Genomic DNA, 20,565 nt, shown 5'->3' with positions numbered 1-20,565 from the left:
TGTCTAAAGTGCCCTCAAGGTGGAGATTTAATGAAAAAGCCCTAAAATTGGAAGTTTCACGCTCTCAGCAGCACTGGCCGTGCTTGGACGCACGGGTGGCCGTGTTGCTTTTTATTTTTATTTTTGCTCCCAGCCATCCTGACACGGGCCGTGCGTGGAAGCACGGGCGGCCGTGTGTCGTCCCTGGATTTTGTATGGAGAGTGCCATTCTCCTGACACGGGCCGTGCGTGGAAGCACGGGCGGCCGTGTTAGACCCCAGAACCTTGAATTTTCATCTTTCTCTTGCCTCTCCTTCCTTCATAGTTGCTTTGACACTTAAGATGACTTGTTCAACCCTGAAATTCGTACACAACTAACCAAACGGCATCAAAAGAATCTAAATAACTTAAATTAAAACATAATGCAAAGTAAACAGAAAAACAATGAAACATGAAATACTTAAACAAAAGCAATAAAACATTGATCAAAGTGTTACCGAATCGACAAATTCAGACCGAATACATGACAGAAATTAGGTAGAAATGGTGACCGATCAATCATCTTATATAAAGTAAAAGATTTCAACCATTAGAGGAAGACAACAGTCTGGACGTGAAGTCAACAAAGCAGACAGTCTTGTATCAATCTAAATGGGAAATGTTTTTTTTATGAAAATGATATTTGTTATGTTTGAATCTGGTACAACAATTGAAATGTCTATTCATAGAGATGAATCATGTCTCAGCTCTGTAAGAAAGATTTAGACTTTTTGACTACCTTGCACAAGGCCTAAGCTTGAGGCTTAAAAGAGTTTTGATTGACTCTAGGAGATGACTCCACTGGGAATTGACTTTGACTGGAGAAATTTGTGTTCTGTACAAAGCCCATAATTGTGGCTGACTCTATTGAGGATTACTCTGTTGAGTAGAGATTGATGGATGAAAGTCCAGAACTGAGGTTGACCCTACTAGGGATATTACTCTGTTGAGGATTTATTGATGGAGGTTGACCCTTTCTAGGGGAGAGTGATTTATGGATTTATGGATGGAGGCTGACCCTTTCCAGGGGATAGAGTACTTCTTGTTTAAAGCCCAAGATTAAGGCTGACATTGTTGAGGAAAACAAATATGAAATCTTGACTCTACTAAGGAGAAGACTTACTGGAGATTGAAAATATGGGTGATAGAGATTGCCAAGGTCTCTCATTCCAAAAGGTGAACTTAATACTGAGCTTAATACATTCTTGGCTTGTTTGAAGTCTGGTTTGAAGAATAGAAGAATCTTACCAGGGTGGGCTAAAGGGTAACTAAAGACCTGTTCCTATGTTTATAAGAAACCTGATGGGTCCCTGTATACAAGCTCAAGAGAAAGCTATGAGATATGCTTTTAAGAAGCCCGTGGGTCCTTGTATTATGAGCCCAAGAGGATACTAATCGAGGTACATCGAGGGTCCTTGTTATAGCACAAGAGAAAACTATGTTGGCTTTGAACTTAGTTTGGCTCTAAGCAAATGGGTAAGAGGTTTCACCGGGAATAATTCCTCTTGGGTGGATGTGCCCTATTTTTGTTCTAAGGCTTTTTCAAGATGTTTCACCGGGAATAATTCACCTTGAGGTTGAAAGTACGAAAATCTAATTAGGAAAGAGCCTTCACCGGGAAGACATTCTCAATCCTAGGTCATAGTCCTATAATATACATACAGTTTATTTGTCTTAAGGTTTTTCTCAGACGGAGTTCTAAACAGTGTATATATAGTTTATATTTGACAGGAATTTAACTGAAAGCTGTAAATTGAAAGCTGTAAAGCCTAACCAGGATAAAGAGGAGGCCTTTGAAAGATGTATGTACAAAGCCTTACCATCAGCTTGGTTTTTTATTGGTATTATTAAAATTAAAAAAAGGGTTGGGACTTAGACTCAAGGAGAGGCCCTTGTGGAATTGATTTGAAATTGAAGTTGTTTTGAAAACAGATTGAGAGTTGATTGAAAACAGTTGAAAGTTTTGTTTTGAAAACAGAAGAAGTGAAGATGGACATTAGGTCGTATAGGTATATGAAGAGTTTCACTAAAAATAATGCCCTTCAATACCAGAATAAAGTTTTTGAAAATAGATGAGGAGTTTTCTGTTTAAAAAGAAATGTTTGAAAATGAAAAGGAAAAAGGGATGAGACTTACACTCTATTAGAGGCCCAGAAAGATTTATTGCATTTTGAAAACTGTATGTACAAAAAGGTGTTGGGTCTTATACTCTTTAATATTCAAGAGGCTCAAAAGATTTATTGAAAATGAACAAGGTTTGATCACAAAATATTTACAAAGTGATTAGGTTTGAAAAATCTAAAGAAAACTATATTTTAAAAAAGTATTAGAAATACTTAAAAATACACCATTTTAAACCTAATAAAAATATACCAAATAAATAATATTTTTGTGATTTTCTTAGATATTCATAAAATAGGTATGATAAATGAAAAGTGTGTGAAAACAAGTGTGATAGAAGAATGCATCCATTTGATAATATTTGAAAACAAGTTATTTTGGAAATGTTTGGAAAAATGTGAAAACAAAAGGTCTGAGGGGGGGGGGGATCGAATCCCAGACCTTATGGCAAGAGGAAGCTTTTGGACGCACACTAGGACCAGCTGGGCTAACGATGATTTCAAGTTAATACACGCAAACCATTCAAAATATAATAAACTTGCTTCTGAAAATTTGAAAATGGCGCCACCACCATTGTCTTCTGTAACACCCCAAAATTTCTTATTTAATTAATTTAATTAAGTTTTAAATTAATTAATTTGAATTAGCATTTTATTGGAATTATGTGGGAAGAAATAATAAAATGTAGTGTTGGGCCATTGGTGGAGTTAGTAATGTGGGGGTGTTAGTGTGAAGAAGCCCATTACTAAATTATGTTATGTTTTGATAAAACAAGAAAATAAGAGAAAATTGAGAAAGAGAGGAGAAAGACCTAGGAGGGAGAGAAGAAGAACTCATATACAAAAGCCATTTTCGTATTCATGGTGCAACATTCACAAAATGGGTCATAACTCTCTGCTCGTAACTCCAAATCAGGTAATTCTCGAAGATTAGGATTCTACACGAAATTTCCTTCGATTTGATATATTAATTCGTGTCAAGGAGGTTCTCGATGAGGGATACAAGCGAGTTTGAAGATGGGAGATTCTTGCTGAATTTGAGGGAAAAGGGCTTACGGGTTTGATGAAGAAGAAGGGGAAAAGTCCAGATTCTTGGCTAAGGTAAGGGGGGACTCTTCCGATTAACATCTATTATCGGGTTATGGATAATAGGACTGATATAGATATATTATTTAATGTCAATTGAGTCGTATGATAGAGTTGGGATTTTGGGGATGTTTGTTGATAATAATCTGTTTTGATGAATTTCCATGAATTTGGTGTTGTATGGTGTTTGATGATGCATAATATATGTTATATGTGTGTATGATATATGTTGTGTGGCTGTTTTGTGGTGTTTGATCAACTTGAATCGATTTGATCGAGGTTGAGGAATTTGGGATTCAGGTTCGTATGCCGTCATTTTGCGATGGAGAATCTGTGAAATCGCCAGTTCGCGCCGCGTCCATGTGTTGGCGCCGCGAACTGCTTGGCAGAAAGCTTGAGGATAATTATTTCATTCAATTCGCGCCGCGTCCCTTGTTGGCGCCGCGAAGGCGTCGTTTCCTGGCAGCGCATCGCGAACAATGTGTGGCGCCGCGTGCTGCTAGTAATTTTTGCAAAGTTTAAAGATGCATAACTTTCGAACCGTTGGCCTATTTTAAGTGCCGTTTCGAGCAGGATGAAGCTTATGAAATATTCTTTGTGTTATAATAATAAAATGAGCAGCATCTTGAATTTATTTTATCAACATTTGCTTGTTTTGATGTATGATGTGTTGTGGATATATATGATAAGATGTAACAATACAAGCTATGTTTAAAACATGATTCATGTGGTGATTTGTTTGTTGGTATGATGAATCTTATGAGATAGTTTTGTGATGATGTAAGTATGATGTGAATATCTTGTTTGTCGGATGGATGACGTATTGTTGACATATATGATGAAATGTGACAGTATAAGATGTTGTTTTGAAAAACATTATGATGTGATGATTTATTGAGAATTATATGATGATGATTGCTTTGTTTAGAATCATGTGGATACATGTATATTATTTCTTATTGATGATGATGATTGATGTGAATACATGTATGTTCTTTAATGATGATGATGATGATGATGAGGATGATTGAACTATAATTGAATGATGCTAATATATATGAACATACTTGAATGATGATGATGATGTTGATGGTTGATGATGATGATGGTATAAGTATGTTGTATATGTTGCATTCATTCATATTCATTGATGATACTGTATCCATAAGGGTGTGTCGGATCAGTGAAGGGCATGATTCCCATTGTGTGGAATCTGTGCTGGCAGGGCCGTATCTTGGATGATGTTGGATCGGTCATGGGTTATTCCCATTTGATGATGTTGGTACCACATGCATAGTGTCAGTTGCATTCATATGCATGATTTTTATAACATGATTGGATGTATTCCAGTGTTATAAATATTGATGATGTGTTGGTTGATTGTTTTGTGATGATAAAACTTGTCTGAATTTTGGATATGTTTTCAATTGGGTGAACGATGTAACTATGATGTGTTATTATTTATGATTCAATAACATTTGTTAATTTGAATGAGACTCACCCTTACTGTTGACATTTTCAGATTGGCGAGTAGCGGCTTTGGCTTCGGTGAGGATAGCTCATAGGCCAGTTTGTTTAAGTATAGCGTCGGTGTCATGCTCTGATATTGTAACACTGGGGGAACGCTAGTTTAGAGTTTATGATGATACTCTATTTTGTTGTTATCAGATTAATTTTGTGAGATATTGCATAGATGATGTTATGCTTATCTGTTGATTAATGTTTCGTTGTGTAAAAACATGATTTTGTTAAATTGATGATTCGTTCCTAAGTGAAGCATGACAATCGATTTATGATAATTGTTTTAAATTGAATTGTGGCACCCTTGTTTTCATGTTTTACTCTGAATTATTTTATTAATTTCCGCGGGGTTTAGAAGGGTGTTACATCTTCAACCTCAAGCTTCTTGGAAATTTTGAATTTCCAATTCTCTCATTTCTCAACCAATGGCCAAGATGTAAACATGAAACTTGTTCTAAATTCACTCACGATTCCAGATATGTAACTAATATGAATTAATATTAACTATAGCTACTGAATTAACTAAAATACGTGAAGAACCCTAAAAATTGAAAATGAAATTAAATGATGATGCTGATGAATAAATGAACGATGATAGAGGGTTTTTAATCCTCTGATGATGTTGAACAGACTGGTATCGAGCTCTAACAAAATAGATGCAAGAATCATAGAGGTAGAGTTTGAAAAAAATACCTCTGAAACTGAAGGTCGATGGCTATGGTGGAGGACTCCCAGCAATGAATGAGCGATTGCAGAAGCTTCGTTGTACCTCAGGGATGCTATATGGACCTTTATTTCTCTTTGATTCCTTCTGAATTGTTCAGCTCGACCTCACTTATATGAGCTCCAAGTGAGAAATGGGGATGTTGATTCTGCACTTACAGAAGTGTTGCAGGCATCTGGATAGCTTCACTACACCCCAAGGAACATGTTGGTATGTTCAAACTTGATTGGCACCCTCTAAATTGCTCTACACGACCTCTCTTGCTTAAGCTCCAAGTTGAAAGTATATGGTGATCCTCCATTTTCATAAGTGTTCCAGGTGCTTGGATCACTTCTAATGAACCTTCTTGAGATGTTAGAAGGCTTACTTTCAAAGGAAGAGCTTTGGTTTGAAGAATTTGATTCTTCTTGCCAAGGAACCTAAGAAAACAATAAGCAAGAGGGAGAGAAGGAGAAAGCAAGAATTGTAGTTGTTTTGGTGTGTCTAATACTGAGGAGAGCACTTCTATTTATAAGCAAAATGATCTGAGTACTGAGGGAGTGAGCTAGCTTAGTGAAGTCACTTTGAGTTACTTGGCCATGAAAGAATTCAAAGAATATCCAAAATGCAATTATGGCATTTTCGAGCAAGCTCCCCAACCATTGATATTTTCTGATCTTAGAGGACAATTTTGATGCATAGAGCTCTCTAATTGGCTTAGAAAAGATTCCAAATGATGAATCATCATTTGCCATAAATTCCTAAATGTAATGATTACATAATCACATGGCCTTGATTTTTGGTTATTTTGGAATCTTGGTGCAAATGATTCAAATGATTCTCTCCGATCCCTTATGATATTTATGATGTTTAGAAGCACCAATTAGTGAAGGCATTTGCACAAAATGACCAAATGCAAAGTCGATCATGTCTTGAATTTTCCTTAAAATGCCTTACTTTGATCATGCATAACTTCCTGCTCAAAATGAATTTGGAGATGGTTGAGCACAATTTGGAAAGCCCTTGATATATGCTTCAATTCATTAGTTTTGTGTTTCCTCAAAATCATTTGGGAAGCTTGTGAAAATCAGCCCTGAAGTTGGAAGAAAACTAGGGTTCTTCACCATTTTTGATTTGGCAGCAACTTTGGAGCTCCATATCTCTTCAATGGTTGATCTTTTGCAAAATCAAGAGATGTGACAGAGTTGTTTATTGGACTAAAATTTACAACTTTGACCTTGAGAGTTTTCTTTAGTTTGTACTTGAAATTTTGATATATTCCCTCTCAAAGTTTGAAGAAAATCCTTGAAAAACACTTAGAAAAGTTTCTAAGTATGAAAAGTCAAACTTTGACTTTTTGATCCTTAATTGATTTTCTTGATTTTTCTTGGTCAAATGACTTCAATAATCATATATTGATGATTTTGATCTTCAAAAGTCCATGGTTGACCAAAAATTCAAAAAGTCAAAGGTAATCCTATGTAGTTGACTTTTTCCTAATGAAGTGCAAATCTTGGATTTTTGTGATGAATCAAGCCCTCCTCTCCAAATGAATGAAGTGAATGGATTATATTGAATTAATAGAGGTCTTTAAATCATGGTTTGAGTGGTGGAGCCATGTCTTGATTAAAAGTTAATTGTCCAGAAGAATTAGGTCAAAAACCCTAATTGTGGACCAAATGAGATTGATGACTGTGGATCTTAAATTGAAATACAAATCCCATTGGATATTGATATAGGTATTATTGGGGTCTCTGAGATCATGTCTTGAAGCTCTACAAGTATTCCCAAAGGTGATCCCTGATTTCAGTCCTTGATAGGCTAAAAAACCCTAGTTTGGTGACCTGGGTAGATCTGAGGCCTGATGCATGGGGATTGAAGATCATAGGTGGATGTATGAAACATATTGGGTCCTATTATGGTGTTGTGGATCATGTTTACCATTGATTGATCCTTTGCCTGAATCTCAAAGACTGGAAAGCCTAATAGAATACCTAGTGAATAGGTGACTGCTCTGGGTATCCATACTGATCTGACTGGGAGATTGTGATATGTCAGATGATATGACATCTTAGGGGGGGGGTCAAAATTAGGGTATGACACATGGTTACTAATAATATAACCATTATTGCATAAATATTGTAGCCCAGCTAGCTGTATAACATCATGAAACCATTGCTCCTTAGGTTGTTGCCACCTCGCACTCTTCCTACCATAGTTGATGCTCAATAAGGCATCACGATACTTCAAAAATATACATTATCGTCATAAATTTAGAATATCATAGAACTTGTGTTTCAAAGAATAAATAAAAACAAATTTTACCTCTCAGTCTGATATATGCCTAGCAACATGGTTTGCATAGTGATGCATTGGTAAAGTGTCATAGGGGCCTCTTGCAAATTCCTCAAGAACGACACTAGGAACGGTAGCATCGATAACTTGTGCATCAAAATGGACTAGCGGGCCTTCCGTGGAAACACCACGTGACTCTTGCCTCCGGGAAGATGAAGGTAAAGACATTTGAACTCCAGGAGCAAACGCTTTTGCATCAAATGAACCAGTACTAACTGGTGGTCTCAAAGGTTGGGCTCTCTCCCTATGAACAAATACATGTTGGGACACTCTATCGTGCCTAAAATGTTCTTGATTGTCAGCAATTTTACATATAAATAAACTAGACAAAATAGACAAAGCAAACAAAATAAAACCTAGATGAAAGACATCCAAAACAAAAGATGCAGACATAATACGAAAGTGTACTTTTGTATTTTTGGAAAATCAAATTCAGATACGGAAGTGCACTTCTGTATTTTGCTGAAACTTTGAGAATGCAAAAATGACAAAAAAAACATGGAAAACAAAAATGGCACAAAACGCATGCCTTATAAAACTTCCTAACTATGAGTGCAACTACCTATATAATAATGTTTCTTAAACGACCTAATGTATCTATTTAGTAATGCACGAAGAGAAAAAAGGAAATAAAAAACTTACCAAATATTTAGTTGAAGTTGAAGCACTTGGATTGAATGGATGTTGAGAAGTAATTCATAAACCACTCGGACTGAATGGATGTTGAGAAGTAATTCATAAACCACTCGGACTGAATGGAGTAGAAAAAGCACTTTAATTGAGATAGATTTAGTTTAGTTTTATCCAAGATTTTGCTGAAGATTTAATTAAACAAATATTCCATGAAAATAATTAATGGGATTTCTTTTAATTACAAGATATGGATCTGCGCTTAATAAGAAGATCTTCATTATAAGATTTAGAAGTTTGGTTTAGTTTTAGCAAGAGATTTATTCTGAATCCTTTATTTGAAAAGTTGGAATTATGATTTATATCAAGTAAATATTTTATTTGATTTATTCAAGATTAGAATTTTGTTACAAGGAAAGATGTCAAACCAGATGTTCCTGTATGTGTGCAACATCTGACCTTTGACAGCAGGCCATGATGGATGTTATTCTGAACGTAATTTTTGGTTGGGTTTAAATTAGATTTGTTGCTATATTTTAGCAATGCATTTATGTAGATTTATTTGATTAGATTGGATGTGATCAAATCAATTTAAATGAAGATTTAAATTCGAATCAAATCAAATATTTTTGTTGATGGTTGTTAAGAAACAAATCAAAACAGAATCTCCTATATTTCTGGACGAGATCAAAGTTGCTTATGCCCATTGGAAAAGTCGCAGAAGAAACATTGATATTTAAGGATACTTAAACCTAAAGTTTGAAGTGTGCGTGTATTAGAGATTCGTGCGTCAGTGTTTATCCTTTGACTCTTTGTTTTTGTTGTTTTTTGTGCACCACTCTGTAGCAACCTGCCCTAAAAATTAAGACTTTTAGAGTCGCCACCTATTCTGAAGGGCGAATAGGAAACCCTATGCAGTATAGAGATCGGGGTAAGATTATTATAATCAGGTTGAGGGAAGGTGTTAGGCACCCTCAACCCTTTCCTATTGGCTTTGAATTTAAGGGTCAAGTTTTATGGCTAAAAGTTAAGGTTAATAGCTAAGGAATTGAATAGGGGAAAAATTGAGATTTTAGGGAGGGGGACTCGCCTTGGTTATCCAAGTGCCTACGTATCTCCTTAGGGAGAATCAGAGTCAACGTAGTTCGGGCACAGGGTTGTACGCCTTAGAATTGATTATGAAAGTGTTTGAAGGCTTTTTGAATGGCCTGTCGTAGTTTTGGAAGTTGTGATTTGAAAGGCATTTTGAATTGCCTGATTGGAAAGGATGAAAATCCGTAGTGTCGTGGTTTAGTGTGTTTTGAAGTTTTGGGCGTACAACCCTGATTTAATATGGCACCGTTAGATGCGATGACCAATAGATTTGGTCAGTATAGCTAACGGATTAATGGGGCATCTTTGGTTACTCAGATCGATAGATTCAATCGTCGCGGGCAGCAAATTAAATGTGTTTTGGATTTTATGTATTTTTTATCTCTCGTCTAATGCGACTAATAGCTTCAGTCGGGTCGAGGAGAGAATTAATAAGAGTAATTAAATTATGAATCAATCAGAACAATTTATTTCTCGTCTAATACGACTAATGGATTTAGTCGGTTCGAGGAGAAATTAAGTCATCAACAAAAAACAATTAAACAAATTTTTGAATGAAAAACAATTGACACATTTTAGAACTTTAGTTAATTAGTTATCAAAAAAAACAATTAAACAAATTAATCTTTATGAAAATTAATTTAAATAAGTTTTATTTTGTTTATTCGCAGGGGGGTGCATCTTGTTGAATGGTAGTGATTAGGGGGTGTGTGAATAGTGATAGGCTAAGCCCACAATGGCTGTTGGTCCGCTGGGTTGTGTGTGGGTATGTTCATGGCATTACAGTGTGCACTCAGATTAGGAGCGCTGGATCGAGATCCAAACAAATCAAAGGGTCTGCATATGTTTGGAATTGAGGGTACACGATAAGAATGCATATGGAATCACGTTCCATGATGCTGCCAAATGGCCATGATAGGCCAAGTGGCGTAAATTGGTCAGCCAGGGAAGGTGGTAACTCACCGATTCCAAGAGAAATCTCTTTCATTTTTTTGTTTTCTTTCTCCCTCTACCCTCGCCTCTCTCGTTTCGCTCTCTCCTCTCTCTTAGAACAATTATCCAGAAAACTAACTCCGGCCACCGTCCTCTCCTCCCTGAACCGCCGTCTAAACCCAGATCTCCGGTTGAACTTCAACCGGGATCTTCATACCTTCAAACCGACCTAGCCCAGATAACCCAGAATCCACAAATCTTAACCTAAACTTTTTTTCTAAAAACAGAGAAACGCAATCGGTGCAAAGCAAACATGCAATCACAATCAAAGTCCTAAGCTAAGTCCGAAAATTATGTTACCTTTATTCTTGAATGTTGGAACGTGTAAGCTCCCCCTCGCTCTCTAATCCTCTTTCTCTCTTTGTTTGCAGGTCTCGAAGGTGAAGAACATTCGCGGCGGTGTTTAGGGTTTTCTGCGAATTTTCTCCGAATTCCTTCGTCCCCTTTATTTACTCAAAATAATTTCCAGATTTGGTTGTAATTTCTTGTTGTTCAGGATTGTTGGAAACAAGAGAGTAGAAAGGAAATGATTGTTTTCTTGTTCTACTTGTTTGTTTTGGTCCTTGCTATCCAGGATTGTTGGAAGCAAGAGAGTTGAGTTTGAGATGATTGTTCTCATTTCAACTTGGGTAATCACAGGAGGAATGTTCTTGGTGATTGTGTTGGTCTTGTATAAGTCCTAATAATATTTAAATCTCTTTTGTGTTGAAAGGAGACTGAAGTACTCTCGGATCGTGAGGGGAACTAGGATACATCCCTGTGTTCTTTACTTTTCCGCATTTACTGCTTTCATAAATCATAACCAAAAAAGAAAGTAACACATTTCAAAACTCTTGCACCAAACCTGAAAAATAAGAACAAGTATTCTGAAACCAGATAAATTTTCAAAGTCCTAATTCACCCTCTCTTAGGCGCACTGTTGAACTAACAGGGAAGCGTGACGGAAGACATCGCTTGCTGATTAACAAATTGCAAGTGATTGAAGTGTCATCCTTAGGTTTATCATTTCTATCTTCTTGCTTAGAAATGTGTAACTTAAGATCTCTCTGTGTTGTGCTCGTTTTACTCATTATGAGCTAAACTTGTTTTGTTGGATAATGTGTAGTTTAATGAATTAGTAATCTTTTGTATGTTTAAATGTGTTGTCTTGATATATTTTGTTCATGTAAATTTATGCCATATATTTATTTCTTTGTTTGGCCAGCTTAGAAGTAGATAATAACTTGTTAATGTTGAGAGATATTTAACAAGTGGATTCCATGACAAATGTGGTTGAAAATAATAGGGTAGAGATATTCACTAGATTAACTACTTTACAGATAAAGAGCTACACTCATATGGGAAATTCAGAATGAACCCAGATATGCACCAATGTTACAAGTAAGGCTTAGAGATTTGTCCCCTTGATTTGATGTACGTGAGATATTGGATCAAACTCTAGTATGGTCCAAGGGTAGCTTCTTGGTTCGACAGTTCGACATGGTTAAGTATGACGTCGAAGGTTGCTCACATGCTGATGTCGAAGTGTGCATGCTGTAGTCGAAGATGGGCCGAGCATGCAGGTGTCGAAGATGCTAGGGTTGTTAGCATGTTAAATTAGGTTTTAGTGTTTAAACCCTAATTTGTTAAGTTAGCTTGTTTATTAATTTGGCTTGTGTAATGGGCCTTGTGGAAAAAGTCCATTAGTTAGTATGTTAGGTTTTATTATAAGTAGCATACTAGTCTCTCATCATTGCTAAGCTGCAAATCCTAATTTAGGGTCAGAGAGGTTATTTGTTATTCTTGTAAACTTGTAATCTTGTTTTAAAAGAAAGTGAAAGAATAGCAGTTATAACCAATTCTTATGTTCTTCTTCTCCTCTCTAATTCCCTATTATACTTTGTTATTGGTATCATTTTTCACAACAAATTAGTGCGGTGAGCGTGGAGAAGATGCCTTCAACAAAAAATGAGATTGAAAAGTTCACCGGAGTGAATGATTTCGGTCTGTGGCGTTTGAAGATGAAAGCCCTACTGGTTCAGCAGGGTTGCTTGGAAGCGTTGAAGGGAGAGGCAGCCATGAATGCAGAATTGACGGCAGCGGAGAAGACGAATATGATCGAGAAAGCACACAACGCAATTTTGTTGAGTCTTGGTGATAAGGTTCTCCGACAGGTATCAAAGGAGATGACGACATCAGGGTTATGGGTGAAACTTGAAAGTTTGTATATGACCAAATCGCTGGTAAATCGACTCTACTTGAAGCAAGCTTTGTATTCATTCAAGATGATTGAAGACAAAGTGTTGGCTGAGCAGTTGGATATGTTCAACAAGCTGATTCTTGATCTTGAAAATATTGATGTGAAGATCGATGATGAAGATCAAGCGCTATTACTATTGTGTTCTTTGCCTCGATCACATGCTCACTTCAAAGAAACTCTCCTGTATGGAAGGGAGTCCCTGACCTTTGAAGAAGTTAAATCAGCCCTGTATTCTAAGGACTTGACGAACGAAAGGAGCATAAACCTTCGACTGTTGGCGAAGGTTTGGCCGTTAAAGGAAAACTCTTACGAAAGGATGGTAAGTTTGACAAGAAGAAGGGCAAAAGCCAGTCGAAGTCTTACAGTGGCGAAGCATCTGGCATTCGATGCTATCATTGTAAGAGGGAGGGTCACACAAGAAAGGTGTGCCCTGAACGCCTGAAAGATAGGTAAGGATAATGGCAATGCAACGATTGTTCAAGATGATTTCGAATCATCTGATGTTCTTGTGGTTTCAAGCAGTGACTCGAGAAGAGAGTGGATTATGGATTCAGGTTGCACTTGGCACATGACTCCAAACAAAGACTTGTTCGAGGAATTATGTGATCAAGATGGCGGATCAGTATTGCTGGGAAACAACAAGGCTTGCAAGATTGCAGGTGTTGGATCCGTGAGGTTCAAACTCCATGATGAATCAATAAGGTTGTTGACTGAAGTCAGGTATGTTCCTGATTTGAAGAGAAATCTACTTTCTCTTGGTGAATTCGACAAGAAAGGATATGTTTTCCAAAGAGAGAAACGTATCCTAAGAGTCATGAAGGGTTCAAAGGAAGTCTTGAGAGGCGTGAAGAAACAAGGCTTGTATACCCTTGAGGCTGAAGTTGTAAGTGGTTCGACAAATGTTGCATCCACGAAAAATTTGTCGAAGACACAAATCTGACACATGAGATTGGGCCATGTCAGTGAAAGGGGTCTGGTCGAATTAGGGAAACAAAATCTGCTTGGTAGAGACAAAGTCGAAAATCTGAAGTTTTGTGAACCCTGTGTACTTGGAAAATCTTGCAGAGTGAAGTTCAACAAAGGCAAACAAAGAACACATGGATCCCTTGATTACATCTATGCTGATCTTTGGGGGCCTGGAAGGTGTCCATCACATTCAGGGGCAAGGTATTTTCTATCCATAGTAGATGATTATTCCAAAAAATTATGGGTATTCATCCAGAAGACTAAGGATGAAACTTTTGAGAATTTCAAAAGTTGGAAGACTCTGGTTGAAAATCAGACTGGCAGAAAGGTCAAGAGGTTGAGAACCGACAATGGCCTTGAATTTTGCAATGAGGCATTCGACAGTTTTTGTGCTGCCTCTGGTATTGCAAGGCACAGAACTACTGCAGGTACTCCATAACAAAATGGTTTGGCTGAAAGGTTTAATCGAACTATTTTGGAGAGAGTCAGATGCATGTTGACTAATGCGGGGTTAAAGAAGATGTTCTGGGCTGAGGCTATTTCGACAGCAACATATCTGATAAACAGATGTCCTTTGACAGTGTTAGATATGAAGACACCTGAAGAAGTTTGGTCGGGACATCCACCAGATCTCGACAAACTAAGAGTATTTGGCTGCGTAGCCTATGCTCATATTAGGCAAGACAAGGTCGAACCTAGAGCTCTGAAATGCATGTTCATGGGATACCCTGAATGAGTCAAAGCTTATAGGCTATGGTGCCTAGAGCCAGGTCACAGGAGGTGTATCACCAGTCGAGATGTAGTTTTCAATGAAGCTGAAATGGCTTTTAAGAAAATTGATGATGTTGGTCGAAGTACAGAAACATCTGACGAAGAGCTGGAACAGGTAGAGATTCCTGTTGAGGTGGAGCATGTTAATGCTGAATTGCATATCCCTGATGAAGTCGAAGAAGAAGCAGAAGATGCTGAGGAAGTTGAGGAAACTGACGATGACTACCTATTGTCAAGAGATAGGTCGAGAAGAGTCATCAAGGCACCTCAGAGACTTGGGTATGCAGATCTTATAGCTTATGCCTTAATCTCTGCAAGTGAGGTTCTAGACGAAGAACCTAGAGACTACAAGGAAGTTATGAGGAGTCCAAATAAGACTGAATGACTGAAGGCCATGGATGATGAGATGAAATCTCTTCATGATAATCATACTTGGGAACTGATTAAGAAACCTGCTGGGGCAAGGTTAGTCAGCTGTAAATGGATTTTCAAAGTTAAGGAAGGAATTGAAGGAGTGACGTCGAAAAGATACAAGGCAAGGTTAGTTGCAAGGGGTTTCACTCAGAAAGAAGATGTCGACTTCAATGATGTGTTTTATCCTGTTGTGAAGCATAGTTCCATTCGAATGTTGCTTGCCATGGTGGCACAGTTCGATCTTGAACTGGAACAGATGGATGTGAAGACTGCGTTCTTGTATGGTGATCTAGATGAAACGATCCTGATGGGGAAACCTGAAGGGTATGTCGAAAAGGGGAAGGAAGATTGTGTGTGCAAGTTAAAGAGATCTCTGTATGGGCTGAAACAATCTCCTCGACAGTGGAATATGAGATTTGACAAGTTCATGGCACGCATAAGTTTCATTAGAAGTCAGTTCGACCACTGCGTTTACTTCAGATTTCGACCTGGTAATTCATTTGTTATCTTGTTGCTTTATGTGGATGATATTCTCATAGCAAGCAACAATGTCGAAGATGTGATGAGGGTGAAGGCTGAACTCAATAAGGAGTTCGATATGAAGGATCTGGGAGCTGCTTCCAGGATTCTTGGAATTGACATTCGAAGAGATAGAAAGAAGTTGAAGTTATGCTTATCTCAAGAGGCATATCTACGGAAGATTCTCGAAAAGTTTGGAATGTCGAATTCGAAGCCAGTTGTGACTCCAACAAACCCTCAATTCAAGCTGAGTATTGATCAGTGTCCCAGTACTGATGTCGAAAGAGCCTATATGAATATCATCCCATATGCTAATATAGTTGGTTCTTTGATGTATGCTATGGTCTGTACTAGACCCGACATAGCATATGCAGTAAGTCTTGTAAGCAGGTACATGGCGAACCCTGGAAAGGCTCACTGGAAAGCATTGAAGTGGATTTTAAGGTACATAAATGGGTCTCTGAATAGAGTCCTAATTTATGGTGGAGCCTTGGGTGAAGATAGTAAAGCAGTAATAGAAGGATATGTCGACTCTGATTATGCAGGTTGTATGGATTCCAGAAAATCTATTTCTGGATATGTTTTCACTATGTTTGGCACTGCAATTAGTTGGAAAGCAACACTTCAGAAGGTTATTGCTCTATCAACCACTGAAGCGGAGTATATTTCCCTAACTGAAGCTGTGAAAGAAGCATTGTGGCTTGAAGGTTTTGCGAAGGAGCTGAAACTTTAAGGTCGAGGTATCACTGTTAAATGTGATAGTCAAAGTGCAATACACCTGTCGAAGAATTCAGCCTATCATAAGCGAACTAAGCACATTGATGTGAGGCTGCATTTTGTCAGAGGAGTAATCGAGCGTGGAGAAGTCCAAGTGCTGAAGGTTTCGACTGAAGACAATGCTGCTGATGTGATCACCAAGACATTGCCGAGTTGCAAGTTTTTCCACTGTATGCAGTTGATAAAGTTGCATGAAGAAAGCTAGTTTGTTCCCTTGACGTTGTAGAGTTAGGTCCAAGGTGGAGATTTGTGAGATATTGGATCGAACTCTAGTATGGTCGAATGGTAGCTTCTTGGTTTGACAGTTATATAGGGTTAAGCATGACGTCGAAGGTTGCTCACATGCTGGTGTCGAAGTGTGCATGCTGTAGTCGAAGATGGGTCGAGCATGCATGTGTCGAAGATGCTAGGGTTGTTAGCATGTTAAATTAGGTTTTAGTGTTTAAACCCTGATTTGTTAAGTTAGCTTGTTTATTAAGTTGGCTTGTGTAATGGGCCTTGTGGAAAAAGTCCATTAGTTAGTATGTTAGGTTTTATTATAAATAGCATACTAGTCTCTCATCATTGCTAAGCTGCAAATCCTAATTTAGGGTGAGAGAGGTTATTTGTTATTCTTGTAAACTTGTAATCTTGTTTTAAGAGAAAGTGAAAGAATAGCAGTTATAACCAATTCTTATGTTCTTCTTCTCCTCTCTAATTCCCTATTATACTTTGTTATTGGTATCGTTTTTCACTATAATGTATATGTTTATAATGTTGTAGAGATACACCTCTAGATCATGTTCTGACCTCATCTGTCACGTCATTACTTATCAGACTCATATATTAGATGAACTCATTAAATGAAACATTGTCCAACATATTCTTTCTCTCTATGTTAAACCTTAATTATCATCTCTGTTTTTCCACTTTCTTAACCACGTGACACATACCGTTATTTTATTACCTTTGCTCATGTTAACTTTACAACTTCTTGTATGAAAATCATTATGCTAAATAAAATCTCTGTGAAATCGATACTTTTTCTTATCACTTGCTACTAGTTTGATCGTGTATACTTGCACGTACATAAATTAGCCCATCATGATAACAAAGAAGCAACGATAACATTTCAAGAAAGTGCAAAATCGACTCTTCAAGAATCGTGTGATAAGTTACTAAAAGTAATGACCATATCAACGCTCTAGATTGCATAAGTAAGAGACTCGAGTGTTTCAGTTTCCAAAGATCATTATGATGAGACCTACAAAAAGACATATGAAGCATGAGGCACATTAAAGACATGAATTCCTAAAAATAGTAAAGTCTTCTCTTGAATTTCCATTTAAGCTAAAGGAATGACCAGCACGAACGAGGCAAGTACGACAAATCCTCGCGCTACCAAATAGAGATGAGGGCTTAGAGGCAACTGTTTTGGACCAACCAGTCTGACCATCGGCCGCGCCCCAGAGGAAAGAATGATTCACTAAAATCACTCACAGTTTAGAGGGACTATATTGTGGAAGAGTATAGGAGCCCCGGAGCCCGGATACATCCAATGGTCCCCGCATCACACCCCTAGAGAATAATGAGTTGTTATCACCACTCCATTATGTAAAGGGCATCACGTGAATTTCAGGGACATCATTTTAAATTCAAATTTTATTCATTCTTCTCCTTCACATACTGACTTGAGCGTTAGAGTGGTAACCTTACATGTCAACCCCCTCTTCATTACGTAAGAGGCTCAAGTCCACTATTTCTCATCCCAACCATAGTTCTCTGATCAATTATGGTTTCAAAACAAAATAAATAGACTTTGACTTCTTCCTTAGTTCATCTTTATTAAATTCAATATCATGATTCTGAAGGAAACTTATGATTATATAAGAGGAATCTTCCTAAAATCTTTTTTCTCTTCGATAGACATAACTTTGAATATCAATCTTCATGGTAGATTCTTTAGAATCTTTTTCACATGATCGGCTGTTGTGTAGCTTTTCTCAAGAGCTTTTAATCTAGAGACTAAGATTTGAAATTTTAAATTATAAAACGACACTTAAAAAGGAACGGAGGGAGTACTTTAAATGTTTTCATCTTCCATCATCTAGAACAATTCGTATTGTATTCCTCTATATGAAGCAAGGAATTAATTTCTGCATAAAGTGATCTTCCATCCGATGAAATAACATTAAATTCTTTTAATCCTTAAGTTTTTTTTCTTTTCCAGAGTGATCTTTCTTCTGATGAAGTAGGTCCGGACTAAAAGATTTCCTATCAAAGTAAACTTAAAATTTCACTCTTAAATGAAAGAATGAGATTCAAAACAAGAAATTGAGGCAAAAAAAAATTATTTTGTAAAAGATGACATTCATTATTCAACATAAACAACATATATACCATATATAACAATAATTATTAATTAAGTTCCAATATATATAACAAAACAAATAGACATATACATCATTAAAATAATATTTTTTTTGGTTGGTTTAGCTAGACAGTACTATTGATCTTGGAATCCAAAGCCAAAATGGTACTGAGATTCATAGGATATATGAACTCTGTGGAAGCTGTCATAATTTTCTCAACAATCAACTTGTTAGCTTTCTCTGATGGATGAAATGAATCCCAAAACAAATAGTCTTCACGGTTTTGACATATGTTTGATGCCAATGTGCATAATCCAATTCCATTATATGGTCCTTGGCCACAACATGCTTCTTTTGTTTCAACAAATTCTACATTCATAATTTCACTACATTAGTTAAAAATCAAATTTTCAGTGCCAAAAATAAGCTGTTCTAAATATATATTCATTTACCGTTTTCAAAACTGCCCTTCACATCCATGGTAACGACGACGAAGACATCAGAACCTTTCTCTCGGTTAAGTTCTATGATCATCTGAAAAAGTTCTGGGTTATATAAGGATGCAGCGCGCTCTAACTCAACCGAGCATTCGTTATTTGGACCTCCTCGACGGGCTAATTCCGCTGGAACACAGCCCATTGGACCCGTTCCTGTCACCACCACCCTACGCGCTCCAAGCTTATATAGTCTCTAAAAATATAAAAGTCGCATGAAATTTTGTAACATTATTATTTTTTTTAAAGCAAAAATACTTATACAAATCGTATATATTTTGAAAATTATTTAAAAATTACCCGTAAAATCTTCTTGTATTCGGTGATCAGATAGTTAACGAACTTCGGTAAATCATATTGGCGCGATCTTAGGGAGTTTGACACCAAATAGTAGTTATTCACAAAATCATTACCACCACATGAGATTAGTACTAATGCTCCATTTACTAATTTTATAGCTTCTTTATCTCCAATTAAAGCACTTAACTTTTTCTTGTATTCTTCAAAAAGATCTAACTGTTTGTGCATTCTGATTATTTCTATCTGCAAAATGCATAATATAGTAAAACTATATATATTCAAAATTTAAATTAATTAATGCTACAAAAATTTTAATTTTGACATACAAATTGAAATCCAGTGTCATTGAGAATTCCAACACCAGCAGAAGCAAAGTTGGCACCAACAAGCAATTTCTTCCCTTTGAGCTTAGGACTTAAATATGGCAATGTGGTTTCTGATCCAAGTTCTTTACCTATAAATATCACAAAAATAAACTAGTTAATTAATTCGCAAAACACACTAAAATGCAAAAATAATAAATTAATTTAAATAATGTACTCAACTGATTAAATCAGGAATGTTTAAGCCATTAGAGAAACGTCCAGTGGGTCGGCCGGTCGGATAATCAATGCCATAAGGCGGAGCGTCGGCTCGAGCCAATGTGGCCAAGAAATTGTTGTTGCCATTATCGACGAGTGAATCTCCAAACACGAAGAAAGCGCGAGCCGCATCAACACCATTCATATAATAGCCAATTGATAGACACAAAATTACAAGAATGTGGGATGTGAAAACAAGAAAACTAGCCATGATTGTTAAAATTGAATGAATATGGCTAGGAGAATATGGTTTTAATAATTGTTGATTCATATGTCACTATAAATGAAAATTGGTGGTTGTCACATTTTGAAAACAATGTTTGATAAATTACACAATGTAATGTTAGTTGCATTATGTATAATTAATGACTGATTAACTGTTTATTTTGTAATTAATATTAAGGTATAGTGATTAGTGAGGTTATACCTGACAAATTGAAGCAAATATTGTTTGATATAATGTCGGTAGAATTCACACTTTTTTAGTATGACAATTCATCATTTGATACTTGTAGTATGTTTCGTTTCTCACTTTGTCTCTAAGCTTAAATAGAGCTTAGGATTAATGTTTTGGAGAAATGTTATTTTCATAAGCCTTAGTTTCACTGTTCTTTTTAGACTTATGTATTTGGTTT

General features: G+C 36.7%; 1 protein-coding gene across 1 annotated transcript; it reads right to left on the bottom strand.

The window, feature by feature from the left end:
- Positions 1–18,632: 18,632 nt before the first annotated feature.
- Positions 18,633–20,167, bottom strand: LOC131616857 (GDSL esterase/lipase At5g33370-like). The gene is made up of 5 exons (XM_058888316.1): positions 19,895–20,167; positions 19,676–19,803; positions 19,350–19,592; positions 19,008–19,245; positions 18,633–18,924 (listed from the first exon to the last, which is right to left on the bottom strand). The coding sequence occupies exons 1-5, from the start codon at positions 20,139–20,141 to the stop codon at positions 18,680–18,682; spliced, it is 1,101 nt and encodes a 366-aa protein (XP_058744299.1). The 5' UTR covers positions 20,142–20,167; the 3' UTR covers positions 18,633–18,679.
- Between the last annotated feature and the right edge of the window lie 398 nt (positions 20,168–20,565).

Source organism: Vicia villosa, linkage group LG1 (genome assembly GCF_029867415.1).
Source record: "Vicia villosa cultivar HV-30 ecotype Madison, WI linkage group LG1, Vvil1.0, whole genome shotgun sequence".
Lineage (NCBI taxonomy): Eukaryota > Viridiplantae > Streptophyta > Magnoliopsida > Fabales > Fabaceae > Vicia > Vicia villosa.
The sequence above is the reverse complement of the archived record's forward strand: the minus strand, read 5'-3'. Positions and strand labels throughout refer to the sequence as shown.